This window comes from Callithrix jacchus, chromosome 6 (assembly GCF_049354715.1).
Source record: "Callithrix jacchus isolate 240 chromosome 6, calJac240_pri, whole genome shotgun sequence".
Classification (NCBI taxonomy): domain Eukaryota; kingdom Metazoa; phylum Chordata; class Mammalia; order Primates; family Cebidae; genus Callithrix; species Callithrix jacchus.
In genome coordinates, this window is record NC_133507.1 from 64,520,263 (window position 1) to 64,533,192 (window position 12,930).

General features: G+C 34.1%; 1 protein-coding gene across 9 annotated transcripts in view; it reads left to right on the forward strand.

Moving 5' to 3' along the window:
- The window catches only part of SCN3A (sodium voltage-gated channel alpha subunit 3), a 113,150-nt gene extending 101,005 nt beyond the window's left edge, over nt 1–12,145 (forward strand). For all 9 annotated transcript variants that reach the window (XM_078327469.1, XM_078327470.1, XM_078327472.1 and 6 more), the window contains 6 exons: nt 1,559–1,831; nt 2,843–2,896; nt 4,023–4,160; nt 5,196–5,300; nt 7,155–7,425; nt 8,325–12,145. In XM_078327469.1, the coding sequence (XP_078183595.1) occupies nt 1,559–1,831; nt 2,843–2,896; nt 4,023–4,160; nt 5,196–5,300; nt 7,155–7,425; nt 8,325–9,520 (2,037 nt within the window). In that variant the 3' untranslated portion in view covers nt 9,521–12,145. The remainder of the gene's footprint in view (nt 1–1,558; nt 1,832–2,842; nt 2,897–4,022; nt 4,161–5,195; nt 5,301–7,154; nt 7,426–8,324) is intronic.
- The last annotated feature ends 785 nt before the right edge of the window (nt 12,146–12,930 follow it).

The window sequence follows — 12,930 nt, forward strand, 5'->3', positions numbered from 1 at the left end:
CATTGTAATCAAAGAAATATTTGGTTTTCACATTGTAATTGCATTTCCTTGTTACTGCTGAAGGAAGATAGACAAGATAAAATTTATAAAGATTACTATACAATTTCAAGTTCTTTTCAAACCAAACTTTTACCATTACTGATATTAAGCTCTCATTTGGTTCTATGGTTTCCTATTAGTTCATTTGTGAGGAAAGAGAACAATTGAACAAAATTTAAAACTTACAAATTTTCTCTAATCTGAAAAATATTCCAAGTTGGGAATTTTAGATTCAGTCATATAGCAGAATTAATATTCCAAATGCAATATATAATTTATTATGCATTTATTTGAAAACAGGAGAACTCCTGGTGGTGTGTACCAAGCTTGTCCAACCTGCCTTATTTTGTTATTGTATTGTTCTTCTGTTTTGTTTTAGGCTTTTAACAGCCTGAAGCCATGGTTTTTAGTTTCTGTTTCTAGTGATAAGTGGAAAAGAGGGATGAGAAAGGGGCTTTACTAGCTCAACCAAAAACAGAAACTAAGAACCCAGTGACTGTATTCACTCCCTGGCAAGTATAATGCATATGGCTTAACTTCCAAAAGAAACAAAATTCAAGTAGCATAGGAAGTGTTTACAATTTTGGATTTCTGATTTTGATGTCAATTTAAGACTCGTTGGTATTGATTTTTAAAATAATGTTTGCAGTATTTTAAAATAAAACAGTACTTTTATTTAATATAAATGCTTAAAAGAATAGTCCTATATGAACTTGATTAAATTAGATTAGAAAACATTACTGTCGACTTTCATAAAGATTTCAAAATACATCTTAATATCTTCTGAATTTAATGAAAAGTAAAATGAATGAATTTCTTTTTCATGAAATAGGTCAGCCTAGGTTGATGAAACAGCATGTGCTCCAAAGTGAACATTTAAGAAATTGTGAAGTAATAATAATGGAAACATATCCAGTACTGTTACATCCAGAGATAAATGTCACCTTTTTCCCTAATTTAACATACCTTTTTTATTGAGATCTACTAATAGGGGAAATAGAGGAAAAAAGGGACCCAGTGAATTCTTAATCTTATCCTTCACAGTCAAAAAAGTTAACGTTATCTGAGAATATAGATTTAAGGCATTTTTAATATTTTGTTTATTTGTAAAGGGTTTATTCACTCGCTTTTCAAATCATCATTCATTCATTAACACTCTTGAAAACTAAAATGTATTGCTGAAAGATGATTATTTTTTCTGTTGGCATTTAATGCATCTTTCTATTCTTTTTTCTCCAGCATACAAACATTTTCTGACTCCATCTTACTCTACCAGGTTTTTGATGATTTCTTTTCATTCTGTAGCATATTTTGCTTTCCTTAAATCCTTAGATCTTTAGTTGTGTCATTGTTTGTTTTCCCTCCAATATGTGCTAGAAAATATTAGAAGCAACAACTTGTCCATCTAGATTTTTATTTAACTCTTTACAAGCACATATTAGTACTAAACAAACACATTGAAGGAATGGTTTCCATCCTAAAGGTTTCTCAGCTATATTCCCCTCGTTTTCTCTTCTAGGTGGTTGTGAATGCTCTTGTTGGAGCAATTCCCTCTATAATGAACGTGCTGTTGGTGTGTCTCATCTTCTGGCTGATCTTTAGCATCATGGGTGTGAATTTGTTTGCTGGCAAGTTCTACCACTGTGTTAACATGACAACGGGTAACATGTTTAACGTTAGTGAAGTGAACAATTTCAGTGACTGTCAGGCTCTTGGCAAGCAAGCTCGGTGGAAAAACGTGAAAGTAAACTTTGATAATGTTGGCGCTGGCTATCTCGCACTGCTTCAAGTGGTAAGTGGCTACTGTAAGAGTTTTGAAAAAATGTTTAAGATGTTTCAAGTAAGAATATATTCCTGATGTTGTTTGGATGACTAACATTTGACAGTATAAAAGAAATTAATGATAACCCCTATAATAACAGCTTGAATTGATCATCAAAAAGATATTATAGTTGTTTTATATATTTTCCTCAGTATTAAGCTTTTAATATGTTTTAATGTGATTTTATATTTGTTTTCTTTTTTTATTATATTTTGGGGTACTGGTGTGTATATATATATATATATTTATTTTTTTTTTTTTTGAGACGGAGTTTCACTCTTGTTACCCAGGCTAGAGTGCAATGGCGCGATCTCAGCTCACCGCAACCTCCGCCTCCTGGGTTCAGGCAATTCTCCTGCCTCAGCCTCCTGAGTAGCTGGGACTACAGGCACACGCCACCATGCCCAGCTAATTTTTTTTTCTATTTTTAGTAGAGATGGGGTTTCACCATGTTGACCGGGATGGTCTTGATCTTGTGACCTCGTGATCCATCCGTCTTGGCCTCCCAAGGGTACTGGTATATTTTTAATTTTATGTGACAATTATTGCCAAAGGAACAATTTTAGGTATTAAAACAACGATATATATTTGTAGTAATGATTTAAATGTATTAATCATTAGATAATTTATTATACCAATGTCTAGGAAATATGATTCTAATATGTGTGAAAATGCAAATCATAGAGCTTACCTTTTGGTATGTAAAGGAATTGGGACAGAGATGGCAGTTTCATGAATAAACTCTTTCACTAAATTTTAGTGTAGGAAGAAAATAGAATACTTTCCAGAGAATGAAAGAAACAGGTTCCAGACTTTAAATACAAATGTTTTTCTACTTCAATTTTATTTCAATCTCTTCATAGGAAATTTTATAATACTGTACAAAAAGTTATTTGTTATAATACTGTCAGATTTTCATCTGGTTAAATGTCATTATTGGATAAAATTTTTATGAAAAATTCAAATATAATTTATTTACAGGCCACATTTAAAGGCTGGATGGATATTATGTATGCAGCTGTGGATTCACGAGATGTAAGTATCACTGAAATATTATTTTTAGGTTCTAGATTTCTTATGGTGAATATTGGTGGTGATTTAATGGAAAGACCCAAAATTTTTATATTAGAACATTTAATATTGCATATAAAAAATGAACAGTCTGCTTTAATATTGATGATGCTTGATTAATATGTGCCTAATACATAATATATATCTAATATGAAAGGATATCTAGATCCATGGATCATAACACATTAGGTTGGTCCAGTAAATGAGACTATTCTGAGTGGGAAAGTTGCTCAATGGGAAAGTAACTTGTCTCTCCCTATCCCTGGATAGTATGATAAACCAGACTCTGTAAAGCAGCTTCCAAGAATATCATGATACAGAAAAGCAAGCAAGTTTCAGGAACACTCAACTTAGAAAATAAAAATAACTCCACAGAACACATCCGTGGTGAATTTTCCTCTTAGAAGTTGATGATCTGCTCTTAAAGCCATATTTCCAAAATCCAGCATTTCCAAACCAAACTGAAAATATTGCAAAAAATTATGACTAATACTGGACTCAAAATATTTTCCCTGATTATATCACCTTTATGTTAAAGAATATGTTACAGGTAAGGCACAATGGGAAAACAGAATCAAGAACAATCATAAAACTAGCAAACAGGGCCGGGTGCGGTGGTAATCCCAGCACTTTGGGAGGCCAAGGTGGGTGGATCACGAAGTCAAGAGATCGAGACCATCCTGGTCAACAAGGTGAAACCCCATCTGTACTAAAAATATAAAAAATTAGCTGGGCACGTTGGCGTGTGCCTGTAATCCCAGCTATCAGGAGGCTGAGGCAGGAGAATTGCCTGAACCCAGGAGGCGGAGGTTGCAGTGAGCCTAGATTGCACCATTGCACTCCAGCCTTGGTAACAAGAGCGAAAACTTCGTCTCGGAAAAAAAACAAAAAACAAACAAACAAACAAACAAAAAAAACTAGCAAACTTTCTTTTTACTAGCTCATACTAGTTTTTAAAAAATTGTTTTTGCAGAACAGTATTTCAGGGCAAAACAAAAGTAGCACTGTATTAAGTAACAACACTCAATAAATTGCTGATTTGGTGTAAGTATTTATTTTAATATTACTTAATATTTTCAATATCATTTAGGTTAAACTTCAGCCTCTCTATGAAGACAATCTGTACATGTATTTATACTTTGTCATCTTTATCATCTTTGGGTCGTTCTTCACTCTGAATCTATTCATTGGTGTCATCATAGATAACTTCAACCAGCAGAAAAAGAAGATAAGTATTCTTCAGCTTTTACCATTTTTCATTCTGAGGTTCCATTTGTTAATGCAACAAAATAACCAGGATACTTGTAGTCATAACAGACTTAAATCATGTTTATATTATTTTCAGTTCACCATGTGGTTACTTAAGCTACAGGAATTCCAGCCTCTACTCAGTGGCTCCTCTCAAAGTTTGTCCATGGGATAGCTTTCTGACTCAAAAAGGTGTCCACTTGTTCAGACCATCCAGTGGGTCTCCAGTGCTTTAGCTTGGTTTACAGAGCCTTTCAGGAATTACCCCCACCCAGTTTTCCAGCTTTATCTTTTCCTACACATCATTCTATACATGTGTATTTCTCTACTACATAGTCCCCACCCGTACAACTATATGAGTTTTCTGCTCTTTTCTGAGCAAGCATTCTCTTGTACCTCCATGGCTTTTTGTGATTTTCATCCTGGAATGTTTTGCCTAGCAAACGCTTACTCATCTTTTAAGGCCTAGTTTAAGAGTAAGCTATATAACAGCTTGTCTCCGAGTCTCTAAATTCATTGTTGCCTCTGAAGTACATTTTATTTTTTTGTCATATGACCATACACTGTCTACCCATGTTTTCAATTTCCTGCTCCATTTAGAAGCAAAATACTATATCTTATATATTTATGTAATTCTGATACCTAGCACATTGTTTAGCACACAGAAAGTGTTTAAAAACTGTTGAATGAAGAAGTAAAATCACCGGCAGTGAAATAGACTAAGAAATGTTTTCTGTTTTACAAAAATATATGTAAGACCCTTGTGCCGACTTTTAAACATAATCTAATCAAGTTAGGATCCTGCAGTAATCAGAGTTTTGTGTGTGTAAGGACTTTGCTTAATATTAAGATATTCAGAATTTCACATAAATGGGAAAAACAGGATAAATGTATATGTAGCAGGATAATATCCATTTAAAAATTAGAAAACATTAAAGGAAAAGCAAATATTTTTTGTAAAAGGACTATTGTAACTCATATTAGGATTGTAACCAGTTTTACACTATGTCTATACTTCGGAGGTCAAGACATCTTTATGACAGAGGAACAGAAAAAATATTACAATGCAATGAAGAAACTTGGATCCAAGAAACCTCAGAAACCCATACCTCGGCCAGCAGTAAGAATTACTTGTCTCCTTTAATGTTCCAAAGCTATGCATCCATGTGGTCATATTGAGCAATGCTCTGGAGCAGAACATATTAAGTGATATCACCATTATAGAGCCCTAATTATAAGTTCATATTTTGTAACACAATTCACAATTTCTGCACTCATTAGAAGTTATCACATTCTAAAAATGGATGTAATGTTCTTTGTAATTTGTAAGTTGAAAATTTCTAGCTCAGGTTCCCAATAACTGCTTCCAAAGCAAGGTTCACGTTCCTGCTACCAACAGCACACCTAGTTCCTCCTCCTCTACCCTTGCCATCCCACCCTCCTCCATGGTCTCCCTCTATAGTCTTTGTTCCCTCCATTCTTAAGACTAGAAAATATTCCTATTCTGTTTAGAAAGGAAAAGATGTCATTGGAATTGTTTGTTCACCAAACACAACAAAACATAATAAGGCATATTCAGAATGCATACTCTGTAGAGCCTCATGATAATGGAAGAATGTAATAACGGTACATTATGTTCACAGAGCTGGACTCTAATTCAGCTATTTTCTGAGATAGGTAAGGAATAAGGAAACTGAGACCCAATGAAGATATGAATCATGCTCCAAGTCACAAATCCTGTAATTGCCAGAACTGGGACTTGACAAAGTCTCATATATTCTCTAAGTGACTTGACTTTACCATATTTTTAAGAGTAGTTGGAGCTGAAGTGTGAGGGAGGAGGGTAAAAAGGGAAGGGATTGAACCAACTTTACTGAAGTCCTTTAAAAATGAAAACATGATCAGTTCATGACCTTTGATTTTTGGTAAGCCATGAAGTTTTATTTTAAGTTTTTACTCTAAATGATTAAAAATAAATTTCTTTAATAAAACTATATTTAATCACCATATTAGTATAAGAATCTTTGAAAGCATGTTGTTTCTGAGATAATTTTTAATAAGACACATAAAAACTGTTTAAAGTAATGCAGTTTTGTTAAAGCATTGGTAAAGAAGGACAGATGGAAAGAAGTATAGATAAATTAACAAACACATACCTAGATTCACAGAGCTAGAGAAGTTGAATTCAGTAGAAATGTGAGTGATGTATTTCAAGGGAGGGAAATAAGACATAAACCAAAATTTCTAAAATATTGATAAATAAATTGATGTATTTATATATCTAAATGTCTGTCTATATTAACCTAGTTTGTAAATCTTTCTTATTAGTTGTCACTATTTTTACAAAAATTATTATATTTATTCAAATAAAGCAAAGACTATACATATTATCAACCAATTGCCACAAATTTACGTTTGTTTTTTTTTTTTATTTTTTGAGAGACAGGGTCTCACTCTATCACAGAGACTGGAGTGCTGTGGCAAGCACCAACTTGCTCACTACAGGCACAAACACCTGGGGTCAAGTGATCCACCTCAGCCTCCCTCGTAGCTGGGACTGCAAGCATGTGCCATCACGCCAGGCTATTACTTTTTTTCTTGAATAGAGATGAGCTCTTGCTGTGTTGCCCCAGCTAGTCTGGAACTCTTGCCTCAACGGAGTCTCTGACTTTAATCTCCCAAAGTCGTGGAACTATAGGCATGAGTCACCACACCCAGCCATAATTTATGTCTCATTCAGCTTTGTCTTTCCAGAGGACCTAAATAAACCAAATATGCTTTGTTCAGCTACATGAATCTTCTTTTTCCACTTTTTTTTAACATGAAGAGGAACCAAGCACATAAAATTGTTTGGGGTATTATGAGGAGGGTGCACACGCATTGCCATATGCGCAAGAGCTTTATCTATAATTTTACTGGATCATTACTTATGAAATATACGTAGTGACTTGTTCTCTCTTCTCTCACTTTCTAGAACAAATTCCAGGGAATGGTCTTTGATTTTGTAACCAGACAAGTCTTTGATATCAGCATCATGATCCTCATCTGCCTCAACATGGTCACCATGATGGTGGAAACCGATGACCAGGGCAAATATATGACCCTAGTTTTATCCCGGATCAACCTCGTGTTCATTGTTCTGTTCACGGGAGAATTTGTGCTGAAGCTCGTCTCCCTCAGACACTACTACTTCACTATAGGCTGGAACATCTTTGATTTTGTGGTGGTGATTCTCTCTATTGTGGGTAAGAACAGCTTAATTACCAAGAGGTACAGGTGTAGAGAAATGGTTGCCCCTGGGCCTTCCAGCTTATAAACATAGAAATTAGGTCTGAGAATAATAATGCATATAGATCAAAAGTTCAACACTAACATATTTGAATAAAACCTGGGTTTATTCACAAAGCTAATTAGTTAGAAACTATGTTAGGATTACCAGGTTTGGGAAATGGATGAAGAGGATGGGAAACAAACATTATCAGGTACTCTCCCCATGTTAAACAAAGGTTACAGGTTAAAGAAAGAGACAGATGGCTTAAAAAAAACACATCATTCTAATGAAATAAAGTTGGTACTGTAAGAAACACTGAAGAGGAAGAAGCCATCTCTGCTGAAATGAGTTAACACAATCTTCCAGAGATTAAGGTGATGTGTCCTAGTTGGGCCTTGAAAGAAGAGTTCAGATTTAATAGGAGAAAAGGAGGGGAATTATAGAACCCCAAATTTAGAAACTTCAACTTTAACCTCATGTCAAATATAGCCCATTTTTCTCTAACTGAAGAAGATCACTAAAAATAGAAGACAATATATTCAGAGATTTCAGAAATAATTTTTGTTCATTAATTGCCACAATTCATATGTAGAGAACTATTTATAGAAATTGGGTGTATATAATCTTAAATTGCCATACTATTATTGGAGATTATTTGTATTTTGCACAAATTCATATTGGTTTATGACATTACAGAACCACTGAATAAAACTCTGTAATCTGTAATTGCTAATGTCAGAGAGTGGATCCAAATACTTAGTAAAGCCTTCTACTCATAACAAGTTTGTTGTTTTCATAGACATTAAAAAAAGATAAAACCATCATGTAAGTGAAAGATATTCTCTGTTTAGCTGTGTTCTATATTTTCCATAGGTATGTTTCTGGCTGAGATGATAGAAAAGTACTTTGTGTCCCCTACCCTGTTCCGAGTGATCCGTCTTGCCCGGATTGGCCGAATCCTACGTCTGATCAAAGGAGCAAAGGGGATCCGCACGCTGCTCTTTGCTTTGATGATGTCCCTTCCCGCGTTGTTTAACATCGGCCTCCTGCTCTTCCTGGTCATGTTCATCTACGCCATCTTTGGGATGTCCAACTTTGCCTATGTTAAAAAGGAAGCTGGAATTGATGACATGTTCAACTTTGAGACCTTTGGCAACAGCATGATCTGCCTGTTCCAAATTACAACCTCTGCTGGCTGGGATGGATTGCTAGCACCTATTCTTAATAGTGCACCACCCGACTGTGACCCTGACACAATTCACCCTGGAAGCTCTGTTAAGGGAGACTGTGGGAACCCATCTGTTGGGATTTTCTTTTTTGTCAGTTACATCATCATATCCTTCCTGGTTGTGGTGAACATGTATATCGCAGTCATCCTGGAGAACTTCAGTGTTGCTACTGAAGAAAGTGCAGAGCCCCTGAGTGAGGATGACTTTGAGATGTTCTATGAGGTTTGGGAGAAGTTTGATCCCGATGCAACCCAGTTTATAGAGTTCTCTAAACTCTCTGATTTTGCAGCTGCCCTGGATCCTCCTCTTCTCATAGCAAAACCCAACAAAGTTCAGCTCATTGCCATGGATCTGCCCATGGTCAGTGGTGACCGGATCCACTGCCTTGATATTTTATTTGCCTTTACAAAGCGTGTTTTGGGTGAGAGTGGAGAGATGGATGCCCTTCGAATACAAATGGAAGACCGGTTTATGGCCTCAAACCCCTCCAAAGTCTCTTATGAGCCTATTACAACCACTTTGAAACGTAAACAAGAAGAGGTGTCTGCTGCTATCATTCAGCGTAATTTCAGATGTTATCTTTTAAAGCAAAGGTTAAAAAATATATCAAGTAACTATAACAAAGAGGCAATTAAAGGGAGGATTGACTTACCTATAAAACAAGACATGATTATTGACAAATTAAACGGGAACTCCACTCCAGAAAAAACAGATGGGAGTTCCTCTACCACCTCTCCTCCTTCCTATGATAGTGTAACAAAACCAGACAAAGAAAAGTTTGAGAAAGACAAACCAGAAAAAGAAAGCAAAGGAAAAGAGGTCAGAGAAAATCAAAAGTAAAAAGTAACAAAGAATAATCTTTGTGTTCAATTGTTTACAGCCTATGAAGGTAAAGTATATGTGTCAACTGGACTTCAAGAGGAGGTCCATGCCAAACTGACTGTTTTAACAAATACTCATAGTCAGTGCCTATACAAGACAGTGACCTCTCTGTCACTGTAACTCTGTGAGACAGGGTATCAACATTGACAAGAGGTTGCTGTTTTTATTACCAGCTGACACTGCTGAGGAGAAACTCAATGGCTACCTAGACTATAGGGATAGTTGTGAAAAGTGTCATTGTAACGACACCAAACACCTTTAGTACAGTCCTTGCATCCATTCTATTTTTAACTTCCACATCTGCCATATTTTTACAAAATTTGTTCTGGTGGTTTTCATGGTCACTGATTCATAGTTTATTCATAATGCCATGTCACTATTTTTGTAATGAGGTTTACGTTGAAGAAACAGTATACAGGAACCCTGTGGTCCTACTCAACAAGTCTCTCAAATGATCAGACAAAGGTGTTTTGCAGGAGAGAGAAAATTTTTGCTCAAAACCAGAAAAAGAATTGTAATGGCTACAGTTTCAGTTACTTCCATTTTGTAGATGGCTTTAATTTTGAAAGTATTTTACTATGTTATGTTTGTTTCTATCTGAACAGTTATGTGCCTGTAAAGTCTCCTCTAATATTTAAAGGATTATTTTTATGCAAAGTATTCTGTCTCAGCAAGTGCAAATTTTATTCTAAGTTTCAGAGCGCTATATTTAATTTTGATCAAATGCTTTCCAAAAAGGTAATCCATTCTAGAAAAAAATATATCTAAAGTATTGCTTTAGAATAGTTGTTTCACTTTCTGCTGCAGTATTGCTTTGTCATCTTCTGCTGTTAGCAAAGCAGACAGTTTATGTCAATGAAATACCCTATGTTTTGTAAATAGTTATTTTATCCTGTGGTGCATGTTTGGGCAAATATATATATATATAGCCTGATAAACAAGTTCTATTAAATCAAATATGTACCACAGTGTATGTGTCTTTTGCGAGCTTCCAACAGGGATGTATCCTGTACCATTCATTAAACATAGTTTAAAGGCTATCACTAATGCATGTTAATATTGCCTATGCTGTTCTATTTTACTCAATCCACTCTTCACAAGTCCTGGTTAAAGAATGTCACATGTTGGTGATAGAATGAATTCGACCAGCTGTCTGTCCATTACGTCAAGCAGAATAATTTGAAATTATTTACAAACACCTTTACTTTTGCACTTTTAATTCAACAAGAGTATCATATGATATCTCTCTAGATTTCAAGGAAACACATTGAATACTGCCTAGTGACAAAACTTATACTTCATATTTTGCTAAAAACATGTCTAAAACTTGTTTAAATATAAATAATGTAAAAATATAATCAATTTTATTTGTCAGCATTTTGTACATAAGAAAATTATTTTCAGGTCGATGACATGGCAATTTATTTTACTTTATGCTTTTGCTTTTTATTTTTAATCACAATTCCAAATTTTGAATCCATAAGATTTTTCAATGGATAATTTCCTAAAATAAAAGTTAGATAATGGATTTTATGGATTTCTTTGTTATAATATATTTTCTACCATTCTAATAGGAGATACATTGGTCAAAAACTCAAACTTAGATCGTTTTCTACCAACTATGATTGCCTCAATATAACCTTTTATTCATGGAAGTTTTTTTTAATTCAGCTTTTGTAGTATTTATGTATGCAGACTAGTCTTATTTTTTTAATTCCTGCTGCACTAAAGTTATTACAGATAGAACATGAACTTTGTTCTTTTTAGCCATGAACAAAGTGGCAAAGTTGTGCAATTACCGAACATGATATAAATTTTTGTTTTCTGCACAGACCAAAAGTTTAATGTTAATTCCTTTTACAAAACTATTTACTGTAGTGTATTCATTAACTGCATGCAGAGAATTACTATTACTAAAAAGAATGGTGAGCTACATCATTATTGAGCCAAAAGAATAAATTTCATTTCTTATGCATTTCACTTGGCCTCTGGGGTTTTTTGTTTTTGTTTTTTGCTGTTGGCAGTTTAAAATATACATAATTAATAAAATCTTTTCTTGATCTGACATTTGTATACATAAAAGTTTACATGAGTTTTACAACAAACTATTATATGATTCACCAAGCAGTACTACAGAATAAAAGCAAATTAAAAGCAACTTTGTGAACTTTTATGTGTGCAAAGGATCAAGTCCACATGTTCCAACTTTTAGGTTTGAAAATAGTAGTAGTAACTACCTATAATAGCCGTCAATTTCAATTAATTCCCTTGGCTATAAGCACCTAAACTCATCTTCTCAATATAATTGATGCTATCTCCTAATTACTTGGTAGTTAATAAATGTTACATTCTTTGTTACTTAAATGCATTATATAAACTCCTATGTATACATAAGGTATTAAAGATATAGCTATTGAGAATTTATACTAACTTCTTTTCAGGAACCCTTGGATTTATGTGAAGTCAAAACCAAACTTTTATTCTCAGTGGAAAACTCCAGTTGTGATGCATATTTTTAAAGACAATTTGGATCTAAATATGTATTTCACAATTCCCCCATAATAAATTATATAAGATGGCTAATTGGAATTCATTGGCTTTTTTCTACTCAAGTCAATTTACAGATCTCACTGACACCACAAAGATGCCAAATATTGCACTGAAAAATCTTCATAAACATAGCCAAGTGATCTATAAGCAATCTGTAAATTGCTATGCATTATACCTAATGGACTATCCTTCAGAATCATCAGAAGAGACTAGTTGAAAAAAGAGGGTACTTTTAAAAAAATACCTACCTAGCTGAAGAATTTTCTGAAAATACTGTCCAGAATACAGAGTTGCTAACATAATTTGACAGATTTTTGAAATAACTACTTTCATAATGAAACTTCATGGTAGAAATCTGTTCTGAAAAAGAAGGTAGAGTCAATCAAGTTGGCCATAGAAATAACAATACTATGAAATAAAACTTAAATTCGCTGATAAATGATGCTAAATGACTGCTTTCTCATAAAGAGAAAACATTTGCATGAAGAGAAAAATGTGTATTCTGGTTTTCAAATATTGTAGCCAAAAGATGATGGCTTTATAAATTCATCTATCTTAATACTTTTCAAAAAACTAGTATGTGGTAAAATAACATGACAACCATTTTGCATATTTCAAACCACTGAATAATCATAGAGAAAGTCTTAGGTAACCATTTTTGTGGAAATAGAAAAGATAAAAAGAACTGGATAGTCCTTACATTTGGCTTTTGGTTTCCATTCCAGTATCAAATTAGCTGTGTAATGCAGGCAAATCAAATTCTAGTCCCTCAGATTTTTTCATCAATAGGGATGCTGAATTTGACTATTGTCTCTGGT